We start from the raw sequence: 15,231 nt of genomic DNA on the forward strand, positions 1-15,231 counted from the left end.
CACAGTGCTGGCCCCTATAATAGTCTTTAGAAAGTTTCCTTCTATCACTATTATACTGAAGAATAATATCAAGAAAAATTACTATTATTAAATTCTTTTTCCACATCTATTGAGATGATCAAGTGTTTATTTCTCTTTAATTCATAGTTATTTACATAGATTGGATTTTAAGTGCTAAAACAACCTTACATTCTTGTAATAAATCATGCTCAGTAATTAGATCATGTTTGGTACTGGAGCAATGAGATAATCATATGGAGTAAAACAAACCTTGACCTTTATTCTACTGCTTAAAATGTAGTGAGACATACAGAACATGAAATGTACCATTTCAACCATTGTGTAGTACAGTGGCGTGAAGGTCAGTGACATTGTTGTGCAACTACTACCATCGCCCATCTCCAGAATGTCTTCCATTTCCCCAAATCAAAACTCCATAACCCATTAAACAATAATTTCCTGTTGCCCCCTCCTCCAGTCCAGACAACCACCATTCCTTCTGTCTCTCTATATTTGTCTCTAGCACTCTAGGCACTTGCTATAAATGACATAATACAATATTTATCCTTTTGTGACTGGCTTATTCCACCTAGCATAATGTCTTCACGGTTCATCCGTGTTGTAGCATGTGTCAGAATTCCCATCTTTTTTATAGCTGAATGAAATCCCATTATATGTACACACCACATTTGTTTATTCATCCATCAGTGGGCCCTGGCTGCTTTCACCTTTTGTCTCGTGTGCATAATGCTGCAATGAACATAGCTATGCCCGTGTCTCTTCCTGTCCCTGTTTTTACCCAGAAGAGGAATTGCTGGACCGCATGGCGATTCTGTTTTGAAGAACTGCCACGCTGCTTTCCACAGCAGCTGCACCATTTTATATTCCCATCAGTAGTGCTTGACGGTTCCACCTCCTATTTTATACGAAAATTGATACAAAATTAATTGAGATGTATTATTTTTGAAGGTAAAGCAACAACGTTGCTAGAAGAAAACACAGGCAAATAGCTTCATGTTCTCTTTATTGCTACATTTATTAATTGAGAGGCAAAAGGGACAGAGAGACAGATAGTCAGAAAGAGAGAAAGAGCTCTGCCATCCACTGGTTCAAATGTAATAGCTGGGGCTGGCCTAGCCTGAAGCCAGGAGCCTGGAACTCAATCTGGATCTCCTAAGTGTGTGGCACGAGCCCAAGAACTTGAGTTATCCTCTGGGTGCGTTAACAGGAGGCTGGAATGGGAGCAGAGGCGTCAGGACTCAAATTGGCACTCTGAAATGGAATGCAGGCATAACAAGCAGCAGCTTAGCCTGCCACAACCCCTCCACCACACACACACACCAGCTTCATGAAATGGGATGTAGGCATAACCACGAGACACTTAGGATGGCAGAGTTTTTGTTTCTATCGGTGGCTTTAGGATGTGGTACAGGGATGACAAAGGATAGAATTCCCCTCCCTACATTGTTCTAATTACCTTGCACAATATCTTATAGCTTATGTTTCGTTTGAATGTATTTAAGTAGAAATGCATGCTCCAGTCGCTCCAGTCTTCATCACTCAAGAACTCTCCCCAGACCCATTGATTTTCTCTTCATTTATCTGCCTGGACCCGGAAACATGTAAGTCGGTGATCCTTGGTCTATAGTGTCATTGTACTCAAAGAACTATTACAGGGATGTCTTTTAATTAGAGACTTACTGCATATACACCTGTACGTGCCATCAAAGAAAATGTATTGTAATTGTTCCATTTTATCTCTGTTCCATTGACTGGGGACTCTCAATGATTATTGTTATAACAAAGAAAACATTGAAAACCCCTCACACTGAAAAATGCTCTTACTTTGTACCTAATAAAGGTAAGGTAGTAGGCTGAGCAATTGCACCAGTGATATAGGACAGGTTCCTCATTACCGTGTGTCTCCCTGTGTGGGCTGTGTGTGCACAGTAGGCCAGAGAAATGTCTCCCAGGAAGAGGACACAAAGTGAAAGTCTAGGAGCTCATAATCTCATCGTTACCAAAGGGCATGGGTAGAGGTAGGGGCTGAATTAATCAGCCTGTCATCACTCTAACAATATTCCCGACACAGGCTTCTTAGGAAGACATGGGGGTTATTTAACCCACAGTTTTGGAGGTTTAAGGGCACAGGGCCCGCATCAGCTCAGTGCTGGCAGGAGTCATGACAGATTGCAGTGGTACACTTGAACCAGGAAGCAGAAGAAGCTGAGGGGAGCCGCGCTTGCTCCTTTTGTGTCAACTTCCTTTCTAAGCACTCCCAGTACTCCCTTCAGAGGGCGCCCCCCCACCCCCGGGCCCCAGGCCCTAAGGACCTCCTCGGGTACCCCCTCCCCAGAACCAGGTTTCCAACATGAGAAGCCTGGGAGGGACATGAGCACAGCAGGGGCCTTCTGGGATTGTGGGTGGCATCACAATTCTCTCTGTGGACGTGATGCAGCTCAGAACACGCAAATGGAAGAATACGCACTTTTATTTTCTCCTCTGTGGATATCCTAAGCGATAAACAAATATGGAGGTTTGGGCCGGTGCCACGGCTCACTAGGCTAATCCTCCGCCTTGCGACGCCGGCACCCTGGGTTCTAGTCCCAGTCGGGGCGCCGGATTCTGTCCCGGTTGCCCCTCTTCCAGGCCAGCTCTCTGCTGTGGCCCGGGAGTGCAGTGGAGGATGGCCCAAGTGCTTGGGCCCTGCACCCCATGGGAGACCAGGAGAAGCACCTGGCTCCTGGCTCCAGGCTTCGGATCAGTGCGGTGTGCCGGCCGCAGCGCGCCAGCCGCGGCGGCCATTGGAGGGTGAACCAACGGCAAAGGAAGAAAAGGAAGACCTTTCTCTCTGTCTCTCTCTCTCACTGTCCACTCTGCTTGTTAAAAAAAAAAATGCAGGTTTATTCAATGGGTATGGTAGGATTGAGGAAAGGGAAGAGTTCCAAACTAAAGACACCAAATCGGACACGTTTGGGAGCCAGCAGGTGATTCAGTGTGGCTAGAGCACAGTGGACCAGGGAGCAAATATGACGATGCAGCCCACAAGGCTCCTATTACTGGAAAAAGCCACTTAAAATGGCAGCACTCACCCTCTTCACATCCTGCCTGCTGTGACCTTAAAGAAGTAATGAACTTGGGTTTCCATACATAAGTCACTTATAATATATGAACTTGTTAATCAGTGTCCTTATCCAGTGTGGTCTTTTGTCCCAGCAAATGGTTTAATGTAATAATTACACTGTTGCCAAAACACCACTATTTAGCAATCAGAGCTGGCGGAAGGAGTCTTGAATTCAGAGGCGACATGAAGGAAACTCCAAATGTCCAACATGCAATTAAATATAAAGCAAGTATTGAAAAGGTGAACAGAAAGCCAGCTAAGATAGTGATGGATGTAACTCGCTCCTATCTCTACACTCAACAGTAGAAAACAAGTTAACAAGACACAAGAAGACGTGTGTCATTGTATTTAACAAATATATATTAGCAGTCTCTCAAATATCTATTAACAATCTCTAAGCACTAGATGTGAGACTCAGAATTTTCTGATAATTTCATTTTGTACTTGAAATACTCACAAGCGTTATGCAAATCAGGAAAGCGAAGATCATTTTCCAGCTGGCTGACCTGCCTCACCTTGGTATCACCTCAACCCCATCCATCAACTGTGCTGATTGCTTTCAAGTCTCCTGAAGCCGAGCTGCTGCCTCCCCACTAAATAACAGCCGGTGGCTCACCCTTGTCAAGCAAATGAAGTCCAGGTTCCAATGCATGTCCAGGGTTGTTCTACTGCCTCTCTCTGCCCCAGAATCTTGCGCTAACTGCCTTTCCAGATTTATCTCCATTGCTCTCCTCTGTAAATCTGACACTGGAATCAAACCAAAGCTCCTCCCTGCACAGTACTTTACACGGGGCCCCTCTACCCAGACTGCTGCTCACCCCAAGTGCTCCTCTCAAAACACGTTCTGTTTAAAGCCCAATGCAAATGACATTTCTGTCTTGAATTTTTCTCTTCTTTCTTAATGTCCATACTACTTTTCTTCATTAGGAAGGAAAAAGTTAATAGCCAGGGAGTAGATATTTATTTATTTATTAGAGATTTATTTTATTTATTTGAAAGATAGGTTACAGAGAGAGGTAGAGACAGAGAGATCTTCCATCCGCTGGTTCACTCCCCAGATGACCACAACGGCTGGAGCTGCGCCAATCCGAAGCCAGGAGCCAGGAGCTTCTTCCAGGTCCCCCATGTGAGGGCAGGGTCCCAAGGACTTGGGCCATCTTCTACTGCTTTCCCAGGCCATAGCAGAGAGCTGGATCAGAAGAGGAGCAGCTGGGACTAGAACTGGCACCCATATGGGACGCCAGCGCTTCAGGCCAGGGCTTTAACCCACTGTGCCACAGCGCCAGCCCCGGGAGTAGATATTTAGCCTAGCAGGTTGGATGCCGATGTCCCATGTTAGAGTACCTGGGTTCTATTCCCAGCTCCAACTCCTGACTCAAGCTTCCTACTAACTCAGCTTCTGGTAAGAAGTGGTGCTGGCTCAAGTAATTAGGCTCCTGCCACCCACGTGGGAGACCTGGATGCCATTCCTGGTTCCTGGCATTGGCTCCAGGCCTGCCTAATCTGTTGCAGGCATCTGGGGCATAAATCAACAAAAAGTATGTGCTCATTCTCTTTCTTTCTCTGCCTTTCAAATAAAAGAAATTTTAAAAAAAATTAATAACCAATATAATAGAAGTCCCACCTGAGCTTACATGAAATGCAGACTTCGCTGGACCTGTTGAGGGGTGGAGCCTCCCACAGCACAACTGCATGACATCACCTGTTGGAAGGAAGGGGGATGGTGTGATGAAGAGGTCGCTGCAGAGGTTCCTGGGAGCAGAGGATGGACAATGAGGAAAATAGCATGAAGACTGTCTCCCGGCGGGTCACAGACAGGCTGGGGTCTGGACTCTACGGAGACAGGAGAAGTTGAGCAAAAGCAGAGAAAGCTGTTTTCACAAGGGATTCTTTAGAGAGATAGAGAGGCACACACGAGCTTGGATTTGTACCCTTATATCAGCGTACAGTGCAGAGACAGGGGGAGAGTGTGGTCTTGCTACCACTGAGCCCTGTCCAGCCTGGCATCTTGTGTGCTCCATCCTCCAGCTGTGGTGGGAGCCCATGTGGCAGACAGAGCAGCAGGGAATCAGATGAGGGTGGACTTACTTGTGAGCTCATATGAATTCCCAGGAATATGTGCAGGACGTTGTAGATGGCCAAGACCTTATATAAGCAATCAGGTCCAAAAATCCTGTAGAATTTGGATTATTACTGCTGATTTGGTTTATTTTATGTGCACAGAAGATGAAGACTGGGAGAAATTTGGGTTACATCGACATTCATTTACAACCTGGAATCGTTTAAAACCTATCGCCAAATAATGTCTGATTTGATCAGCGTATCAACCACGTGAGGTGGGTATTACTGGCAGATTCTCCCCACATCGATGGATGTGAGCATTGTGTCTATGGTGGAAAGACTCCCGGACTTGTTGGCAGCTCTCAGTTTGAGCTCTAATTCTTCTTCATGTGGCTACAGGAGCATGGATAAATCATAATCCCTCAGCTTTGATTCCTTACCTGTAGAATAGGAATAACAACCCCTTCTGCGCAGGGATGCCATGTGACCCTGAAATGACAAACAAACCCTGCACAAGTGTGAGAAATTATTACGGCACATGACTTTCTACCACTACATTCATCTTCTGCCGTAAGTCAGTTATTCTCATATATGTCTCAATAGACTAGAAATAATGAAGGAACAACCATGCCTCATCTGTCTGTGTCAACTTGCCTTGCACGGAGTAGGAACTCAATATGATGGTGCAGAAAGCCACAGAGGCGATGAAACAGGGTTCAAACCACAGAATGGCTTGGACTAGACACCAATCCCGAGAGAGCAAGGTCATTTATTAAGGTAATCAGGTATATAACACCATCAAATACAATAGGTCAGATCAAGTTTCCCAGGAATGTAATACATGGCCAAGACTTGCAGAAATGAATAATTGCTATGGTTTGGACATGGTTTGAGTGTCCCCCAAGGGTGCCTGTGTTGGAGGCTTGGTCCCCTGCTGGCAGGATTAGGAAGTGATAAGTCTTTGGGAGGCAGAGCCTACTGGGTGGTCCTTGGATCCTTGGAGGCCCTGCCCTCCAGAGTCAGAGCTTTCTCTGTGACCCCTTGGTGGTTCTCGTAAGAGCTTTGTCATAAAGGAGCAAGCCCGCCCCTCCTTTGCTCTCTTCTTCCTGAGTGGAGATGTGATCACCTGCTCCAGCCACGGCTGCTTACAACCCACTGCCCTCACGGGGGGCTTGTGCCATGCTGTTTGGACTTCCAGCCTCCAAAACTAAATAAGAGCTAAATAAGCAGCTTTCCTTTATAAGTTAGCCTGTTTCCAGTATTTTCGTTTTGCTAAGAACAAACCAACTAAATACAACTGTTAAAAGAGAGCAAGGGGGCTGGCATTGTGGGTTAAGCTGCTCCCTGGGATGCGAGCATTCCATATTAGAGTGCTGGTTCAAGTCCTGGCTGCTCCCCTTCGGGTCTGGTGTCCTGCTAATGCTCCTAGCAAGGCAGCAGGAGACGGCCCAAGTGCTTTGAGCCCTGCAACTCATGTGGGATATTTGGATGGAGTTCCTGGCTCCTGGTTTTATCCTGTCCAGTCCTGGCTGTTGCAGGCATATGGGGAGTGAACCCCGAGATGAATGATTTTTCTTTCATTTCCAATCTCTCTCTCTTTCTCTCTCTTCCTGTTGCTCTGCCTTTCAAAGAAAATAAATCTTTTGATAGGGAGAGAGAGAATAAGCAAGAGTGAGCAGGAGCTGGCAAACCTTCCCCAGAAAGGGCCAGATGGTAAACATATTATTTTTATTTATTTTTTAAAAATATTTATTTATTTATTTGAAAGAGTTACACATAGAGAGGAGAGACAGAGATAGAGAGAGAGAGGTCTTCCATCCAATGGTTCACCCCCCAATTGGCCGCAATGGTTGGAGCTGCGCTGATCTGAAGCCAGGAGCCAGGAACTTCCTCAGGGTCTCCCATGCGGGTGCAGGGGCCCAAGCATCTTCTACTGCTTTCCCAGGCCATAGTAGAGAGCTGGATCGGAAGTGGAGCAGCTGGGTCTCGAACCGGCGCCCATATGTGATGCCAGCACTTCAGGCCAGGGTGTTAACGCACTGTGCCACAGCACAGGCCCCTATTTTTATTTGTTTATTTAAAGATTTATTTATTTAGTATTTGAAAGGCAGAGTTACAGAAAGCCAGAGGCAGGGGGTGTGGGAGGTGTCTTCCATCCACTGGTTCACTCCCCAAATGGCCACAAGGGACAGAGCTGCACTGATCCAAAGCCAGGAGCCAGGAGCTTCTTCCAGGTCTCCCACGTGCGTGCAGGAGCCCAAGGACTTGAGCCATCTTCTACTGCTTTCCCAGGCCACAGCAGAGAGCAGGATTGGAAGTGGAGCAGCTGGAACTTGAATCAGCGCCCATATGGGATACTGGCACTGTAGGCGGTGGCTTTACCCACTACGCCACAGTGCCGGCCCCTAGAAGTAAACATTTTAGGCCTTGCAGGTCATATGGTCTCCAGGACAACTGCTGAACTCTGCCATTTGATCATGAAAGCAGTCACAGACAGTATGTGAGCAATAGGAGTGACTGTTCTCCTATAACTTATATTTAAGAAGCAGAAGCCAGTGCTGCGGCTCAATAGGCTAATCCTCCGCCTGCGGCGCCAGCACACCGGGTTCTAGTCCCGGTTGGGGCACTGGATTCTGTCCCGGTTGCTCCTCTTCCAGGCCAGCTCTCTGCTGTGGCCTGGGAGTGCAGTGGAGGATGGCCCAAGTGCTTGGACCCTGCACCGCACGGGAGACCAGGAGAAGCACCTGGCTCCTGCCTTTGGATCAGCGCGGTGCGCCGGCCGCAGCAGCCACTTGGGGGTGAACCAATGGAAAAAGGAAGACCTTTCTCTCTGTCTCTCCCTCTCACTGTCCACTCTGCCTGTCATAAAAAAAAAAAAAAAAAAAAAGAAGAAGAAGAAGAAGCAGAAATTGTGGGCCACAGTTCGCCAGCCCCTGAGATGGAGGCTAGGGAGGATGTGCAACACAAAACACTAAAAAAGTAAAAGCAGGTGGGCGACACAGAACAGAAGAGGTTAAATCAAGGAGAAACGGTGAGGCTCTCCATGAAGCTTCCAGAACGAAAGTGAAGAACATAATTGGAGAGAGAAGAGATGGTCTGCTGAATTGGATTCAAACAAATTTTATTCTAGAAGTTCAAAAGGAGAAAGACGACTTAGGGGTTTTAGTTGCCTGAAAAAACTCATGATGAGACCCACAGTGAAATGGAACTGCTTAGAAAATAAAATGTGCTGTAGGGCCCATGAATGAAAGCAGGGTGATCAGAACAAACACACTGATCCTCCTGGGGGTGGGGGTGGGCACCGCTGAGCCCTGTGCACCTGACACATAGAAGTGCTCCTGGAAGTAATGCTTCCCCTGTCTTGCCCTGGCTGGAACAGGCTGGTGGTCTCTGTGGCATCTCTGTGCTGGACTGAAATGTGAAGAAGCTGGAAGGTGAACGGGGAGGTGAGGGGTTGCGTTGGGGGGGGGGGCTCTCAGGCAGAGGAGCAGCACCAGAACCCATGATTCTCTGGCCAAGGCTCGCATCCCTTCAAAATCCCAATTAAAATACAGATTCCTAAAAAGTGAGGGGAGGGGACCATGGGGCTTTCTAAGAACACTCTATTCCAGCTTCATTTGCCCTAAAATGCTCCCTTACCTGATAGAGAAGAAACCAATGTGTTGACATGCTTAAGGAAACATTCAGAGTATTTCACGTGGGGCATAAAGGGAGATGAATTTAAGGAACAAGCGAGTCTACAGTGGGAGTTCTTATAGCTACCAATAATCCGCTTGCAAAGGAACCAATTACATTTGGAGAGGGCTGTGTGCCTGATAAAATAATTAAAAATAAATCGCTCTCCTTGGAAATGCAAATTGCCGAGTGTGAACCCTTTGGCCACACAGACAATAAATAGATGTGTTTTCTCAAGTCTGCGGTGCGGCTTCGATGGATCTCCAATACAGGGTGCAACGTGAGACAACGGGGAGGGAGCCCCAGTGCAGCTGTTGAAAGCCTCAAGCATGACACCCACCTCCTTGAAATTTTCCAGCCTGATAGCTGACCCCCAGGGGCCAGAGTGGACCTCTGCTTCCCCGAACTCTGGCCCTGCTGGCATAGGAGGGGGACGGGACCACTATTAATCCCTGCCCTTCCACACAGCTCCCACCACCCTTGCCACCAGCCACAGCTGCCCCAGGACCCCGTGGACCTTTTGGCAGGGGAGGAAAGGAAACTAGGGGCCCTGGGGGTGGGCAGGGGCATTGCCCCACGGAACAAAACGAAACGAAACACGGTTGCTCCTCAGTGATGACTTAGGAAGTTACAGAGAACAGAAACAGAGGACAGAAAAACTCGGCTGTCAGCTGTCTTAGCATGTTGTCAATGAGCCAAAATGGATTAAACACCTACTCTTAGGCTCTTGAGTAGGCATTTATAGATGGGCTGGAGGAAGAAAACTGGATTTCTGCCTCCAAAGAAGTTTTAGTCTGGTCGGAGAGGGAGCGCGGAGGCACACGAGAGCTTGTCACGTTCCCAGCTTGTCTTGGCCTCTTACCTGCAGGAGAAGGCCACCTAGGGCCAGTGGGATGGGCTACTCCCGGTGGTGTTCCCAGAGCCATTGGAGAGGAGAAGAGACGGGAGGGGAGGGAGGCCCCCGGGCTTTGCCACAGGGTCTCCCTGCACTGAGAGGCTGTGTGGGGAGGAGCGGGACTTCCGTGAGGGATGGTCTCTGGGAAGGGGGAATGGTGCTGGCTAGCCCCCGGGGTGGGGGAGGTGTGAGGGGACGATGAGGTGATCTACAGCAGCACAAAGCACTGCCCGGCCCTGTGTACACACCCAACAGTGAATGTGCCTGCTCACTGCCAGGGCCACAGCAACAAACAGAATGAGGATCCCTCCCTCCCCTTCCCCCACACCCGGGACTCCGGTGCAAAGGCCTTGCGTCAGCTGCCGGTGCCTCTCGGAGCTCACTGGCCTTCCTCTTCCTCTTCCTCTTGGTCTTCCCTTCTGTCTGTGGTCCTGCCCCCAGCCCCGCCCAGATCGAGCCAGAGGGCCTTTTCTTTCTGCGCCTTGGAACCCAGCGTTGCCACCTTCCTGGCCTTCTGGTATACGCAGAGCAGGGCCACGAGCAGCAGGCCGCACAGGACGAAGGGGCAGATGAACAGGAAGTAGACTAAAGGGACGGAGGAGCAGATCCTGGAAGAGAACGTGGGCTCTGCAACGAAAGGGGGACCGAGAAAGGGATCATCACTCTCCGCCGGGCTGGTACTCATCAATCATAAATGCTAGCGGCACTTACTGTTACAGGCGAATCTATGAGAAAATAATGGGGCCAAACAGCCCCTGGAGCAGGCTGCTGACACCGGACAGGGAGGGAGGGGGCACTGCTCTGTTCTCCCCATGCAACCCCCCAACCCCCGGCCCGGCAATTTCCACCGCCCGAGGTGGCAGTGACCTACTTAAAGCCACCAGCCAAAACACAACACAAAACAAAAAAGCAAACCTCTCCTTTCATCTTCTTTCTTGGGAAAAGATATCTATAATTCAGCCCTCATTCTCCACGCTGTTGCCGCTGCTGAATTTTTAACTGAGTTATATTCCCACTGCTGCTCCTGGATCACACGCCACACTGTCCTCCAAACCAGCCGCCTCCACAGCGAGCAGCACCATCTCCGCAACCCGGGGGCCTCCCTCGGGCTCCTGCCCTGTGTGGCTCCCCTGTAGCCAGCACCCGACCTGCTCCCAGGATCCAATCCTCTGCCTCCTTCCCACCCGGCTGGGACCGCTACCTCTACCCGCTTCCTACCTAGCCCCAGGCACAGTTCCTCTCTTTATCCCCTTTGTTTAAACCTCTTTCCTGCCCTTGTACTGCCTCCTTTGCTTCACTGTAGTTACTTGAGTTTTTCTGATGGTGCCATTGGTTTCTGTATTCCCTGCAGCGCCTAGCACTAGTGCTCCATCGCTTTTGCTGATCTGAATTAAACTGGATCCACAGCAGCCACGCGGACAGCAGGGACTCGGCGCAGGCACGCAGAGGCACAGGCTCAGCGGCAGCTGCTGTCCCCAGGAAGCACCGGCGGCAGCCAGACATGCAGAGCACGCACAGGGCGCCCAACGCGGTTCCTGGCCACACGGCCAGGCAAGCAAAGGCAGGCAGGACAGCAAACACCGCAGGTTCCCGGAAATAATATTCTTGAGCCGCTGGTCAAAGGACTAGGCCTACAGTCTCTTGAAACAGAAAGATACATGCTTAAAGGGACACTAACTACTAAATAGGGTCTTTGAACTACTATATGTATTTGTGTCACAGTATTTGAAATTGGATGTTCTGGCCAGCGCCGCGGCTCACTAGGCTAATCCTCTGCCTTGCAGCGCTGGCACACCGGGTTCTAGTCCCGGTCGGGGCGCCGGATTCTGTCCCGGTTGCCCCTCTTCCAGGCCAGCTCTCTGCTGTGGCCAGGGAGTGCAGTGGAGGATGGCCCAAGTGCTTGAGCCCTGCACCCCATGGGAGACCAGGAGAAGCACCTGGCTCCTGCCATCGGATCAGTGCAGTGCGCCAGCCGCAGTGCACCAGCCGCGGCGGCCATTGGAGGGTGAACCAACGGCAAAGGAAGACCTTTCTCTCTGTCTCTCTTTCTCACTGTCCACTCTGCCTGTCAAAAAAGAAATTGGATGTTCAGAAAATTCTGACGCTAACAGTAGCTGAGCTTTTACAGGGTGGGGGGCATTGGAATGATAGAAGCCATTTCTTCTTCAAAGGTGAAGCTACAGGATTCCTGGGATCATGTACTCTTAGAGACGAGAGCAGCTTTGGAGGTCATTTTTGACCAGTCTTCTGCTACAAGAATTCCATTTTTGGCCTACATGTGAGAAAATGTCTCTTTGATGGCAGTCAAGGAAGAGTCTAGAAATTCGCTCAACTCCTGCATTGTGAGCTTCTTGAGCGGAGGGCCTGTGTTCTGCTTGTCTTTTCATCGAGGGCAGCAACTTTGTCCACGGGGCTTCAGTGGAGCCCAGTGAATAAATCCGTTGCACAAGAACATTGCATACGTGGGAACGCAGGGGTGGCGGTCATCCCATTCCACAGGTGAAGGTCATCACCAAGCATTGGGCTGGCAGCTCTGAACGGGGTTAGCAAAGAGCTGCAGAGGTTTGTGCTGGGATTGTCTCTGGGCTCCTGTGTATTCTCCAATCAAATCTGGTTTATCTTTGTGGCAGGGTGAACAATGAGTAGGCTAGATTTCAAATTCTTACCATTCTCTCTCCACACCTGACCCAACTCCGCTCCCAAATGACCCATCTTGACCATAGTTATTCTCCCAGGTCTTGTCTGAGTACATTTGAGGGCCTGTGGGTCCTGCAATGCCGCAAGAGAATGGAGCCAGGGTCCAGCTGTTGAGATCACTGGTCTTGGGCATTCTGCAGAGAGTACTAAGTGAGCACCTAGCGGGTCTCAAAGAGAACTGGGTTCAAACCCTCACTCTCAACTTATTATTGATATTGAATAAGTTAGTTGTCTTCTCTAATTAGTTTCCTGGTCAACCAAGTGGAGATACTGCTTTCTAGAGTTGTGATGAGCTAATGGATAATACAGCACTGAACATAGGACAGATAGCACTCGTTGACTGGCAAGCAATAAGCCTTAGCTAAAATGCTGCTGAGAAAGTTACGGGACAGGAGAATTGCAAGCAATCTTCTCTTGAGAGACCAGACAGAGAACAGGGCCAGAGTCTGCTGATTTCTCACAAAGGGACCACAAGCTTGGCCACGTTCCTCCCCAGGCTCAGTCTGTCTTTTAGACCTTTGTCCCCAGACCAAGGTGACGTTCACCTGAGAATCAACGACTTAGCAGGCGCTGGCTCTTCTAGTTACAGGAGGCAAAGAATTGTAAGGCCAGAGTCCGTGGCACCAAGAATCATAGTTGCCGAGATGATGGTGATCATAATGACAGGATGGGGCCAGTACCCCAGAGACAGGAAGAGATCTGATAGTGTACACTTCCGCCCCTGAGACCTCAGCTGGATGGGGCTGCCAGAGGGCTTGACACTCTTAAGGGGAGGTGGAGACGGCTTCAGCTACGGTGCTCTGCCACCAAAGGCAGGCAGAGTGTGCTCTTCACAGTGCTGCACTGGCCAACAGTAGCAAGTTTCAGCTCCAGTGTTTCTGAATTCCTTCTCCTGGAGGGTAGTGTTTGCTCTGGATCTCACAAATCACCATTCCCCACCCTCTGCCTCTCACCCATATCTGGACGAGAACTAGGGACATTCCAAACCATTAAGGTTTGGCACTTTGAATCAATCCAAGTAAGTGCCCAATGCTCAAAGTACAAGGCCTGTAAAACAGAGCCAAAAATGTAATGAGAACACTTCATCATGAGGTTTAGCGCGTAACTTGCTTCTGCCCACAGCTAAACATAGCACAAGGAGCACTCCTTTTTTATATTGGCCTAGAAATACTTCAGAAGAAGAGAGCTATGGAATAACAACTTCTTCTCACCAGCAATCCAAAACTTGAGCACCTAACTATGCCCTGTGTAGCCATGCAGGTAAGTTGGCTCCTGTCAAGGAAACAGATGAGGTGTGCGGTAACCTGGTAACAAGTGCATCCCAGAATAAGTGCACCCCTGACAGCATCCTGTTTCAACACTATTGAAGACTTGAACAGACAACTCTAGTTTTGTTCTTTCACCAAGAATTTGTTGAGGGGGCCAGCTCTGTGGCGAAGCGGGTAAAGCAGCCGCCTGCAGTGCTGGCATCCGATATGGATGCTGATTCTAGTCCTGGCTGCCCCACTTCTGATCCAGCTCTCTGCTATGGCCTGGGAAAGCAGCGGAACATGGCCCAAGTCATTGGGCCCCTGCACCTGCGTGGGAGACTTGGAAGAAGCTCCTGGATCCTGGCTTCATATCAGCCCAGCTCTGACTGTTTAGGCCATTTGGGGAGTGAACCAGCAGATGGAAGACCTCTCTCTCTCTCCCTCTCTCTCTACCTCTGCCTCTCTGTAACTCTGCCTTTCTAATAAATAAATAAATCTTAAAAAAAGAAAAGAATTTGTTGAGTGCTACATAAAAGGCCTTATTGGAGGCACTGTATGTCTAGACAAATGGCATGGTGTCTCTAGAAACTCCAGTGAGACTGCAACACCTATTAGCTTCAAGGATACACTTTCTGAATAAATCCTCATGCAGATAAAAGCTGGGAATAGTCATACGCACCTCACTACTACAAATAATTGAGTCTTTGGGAAGCCTTATGTTCTGGCCTATTAATAACAGAGAATTCTCTAGGATAAAACATTTATGTTTAGAGTCTGAGAGTTAGGTAAAAAGACCCAGACAACTCTAGTCCCTTCCTTGGCTTAGTCAATAGTAAGCAAGTAAGATAGGGAGGAAAAGGCAAGATCCTTTCCCCCAGGAAATACCTCTGAACTTTGCTGCTGTCACTTGTACAACCACATGCTATAAAGTTCTGGAATGTAGTCCTAAAATGAGGCCAAATAGAGTGGGTAGGAAATCATTTGAGGGGGCTGGTACTGTAGCGTAGAAGGTTAAGCCTCTGCCTGCAGTGTCAGCATCCCATATGGGCACTGGTTCAAGTCCTGGCAGCTCCCTGCTAATGCACCTGGGAAACCAGTGGAAGATGGCCCAAGTCCTTGGGCCCCTGCACCCACGTGGAGACTCAGAAGAAGCTCTTGGCTCCTGGCTTCAGCTTGGCCCAGCTCCAGCTATTGTGGCCACCTGGGGAGTGAACCAGAAGATGGAAGATCTCACTCTCTCTCTCTCTCCTCTCTGTATCTCTGCCTTTCAAATAAATAAATAAATATTTAAGAAAAAAATATCACTTGAGAAGTGCAAATTAGTACTATGTTATATTTGACCCGGATCTTATTAACACATAGACCTGGTACCCACCTGGAGGCAATCCCACTGAGATTCTGTAATTATTTAAGTATCTGCTGTGATCTAGGCACTGCGTTAGTACTGGCAACAAGATGCTCACAATCATTGCCTCTCAGAACGGATGGTCCAACAATGGTGATGGATGTTCAACCAGCAATTGCAGGTG

The 15,231-nt window shown here is 48.9% G+C and overlaps 1 protein-coding gene across 3 annotated transcripts in view; it reads right to left on the reverse strand.

The window, feature by feature from the left end:
* Nucleotides 1–1,009: 1,009 nt before the first annotated feature.
* CD101 (CD101 molecule) overlaps nt 1,010–15,231 on the reverse strand; it is a 43,742-nt gene continuing 29,520 nt past the window's right edge. The window contains exons 9-11 of one of the 3 annotated variants that reach the window (XM_070077812.1): nt 5,626–10,382; nt 4,749–4,826; nt 1,010–1,606 (exon numbers count right to left, since the gene is read on the reverse strand). In XM_070077812.1, coding sequence (XP_069933913.1) covers nt 10,135–10,382 — 248 coding nt within the window. In that variant the 3' untranslated portion in view covers nt 1,010–1,606; nt 4,749–4,826; nt 5,626–10,134. Of the gene's footprint in view, nt 1,607–4,748; nt 10,383–15,231 lie in introns of all 3 variants that reach the window. The other 2 variants (XM_070077811.1, XM_051858760.2) reach the window with 2 other exon arrangements.

The sequence above is a fragment of the Oryctolagus cuniculus genome, chromosome 7 (assembly GCF_964237555.1).
Source record: "Oryctolagus cuniculus chromosome 7, mOryCun1.1, whole genome shotgun sequence".
NCBI lineage: Eukaryota > Metazoa > Chordata > Mammalia > Lagomorpha > Leporidae > Oryctolagus > Oryctolagus cuniculus.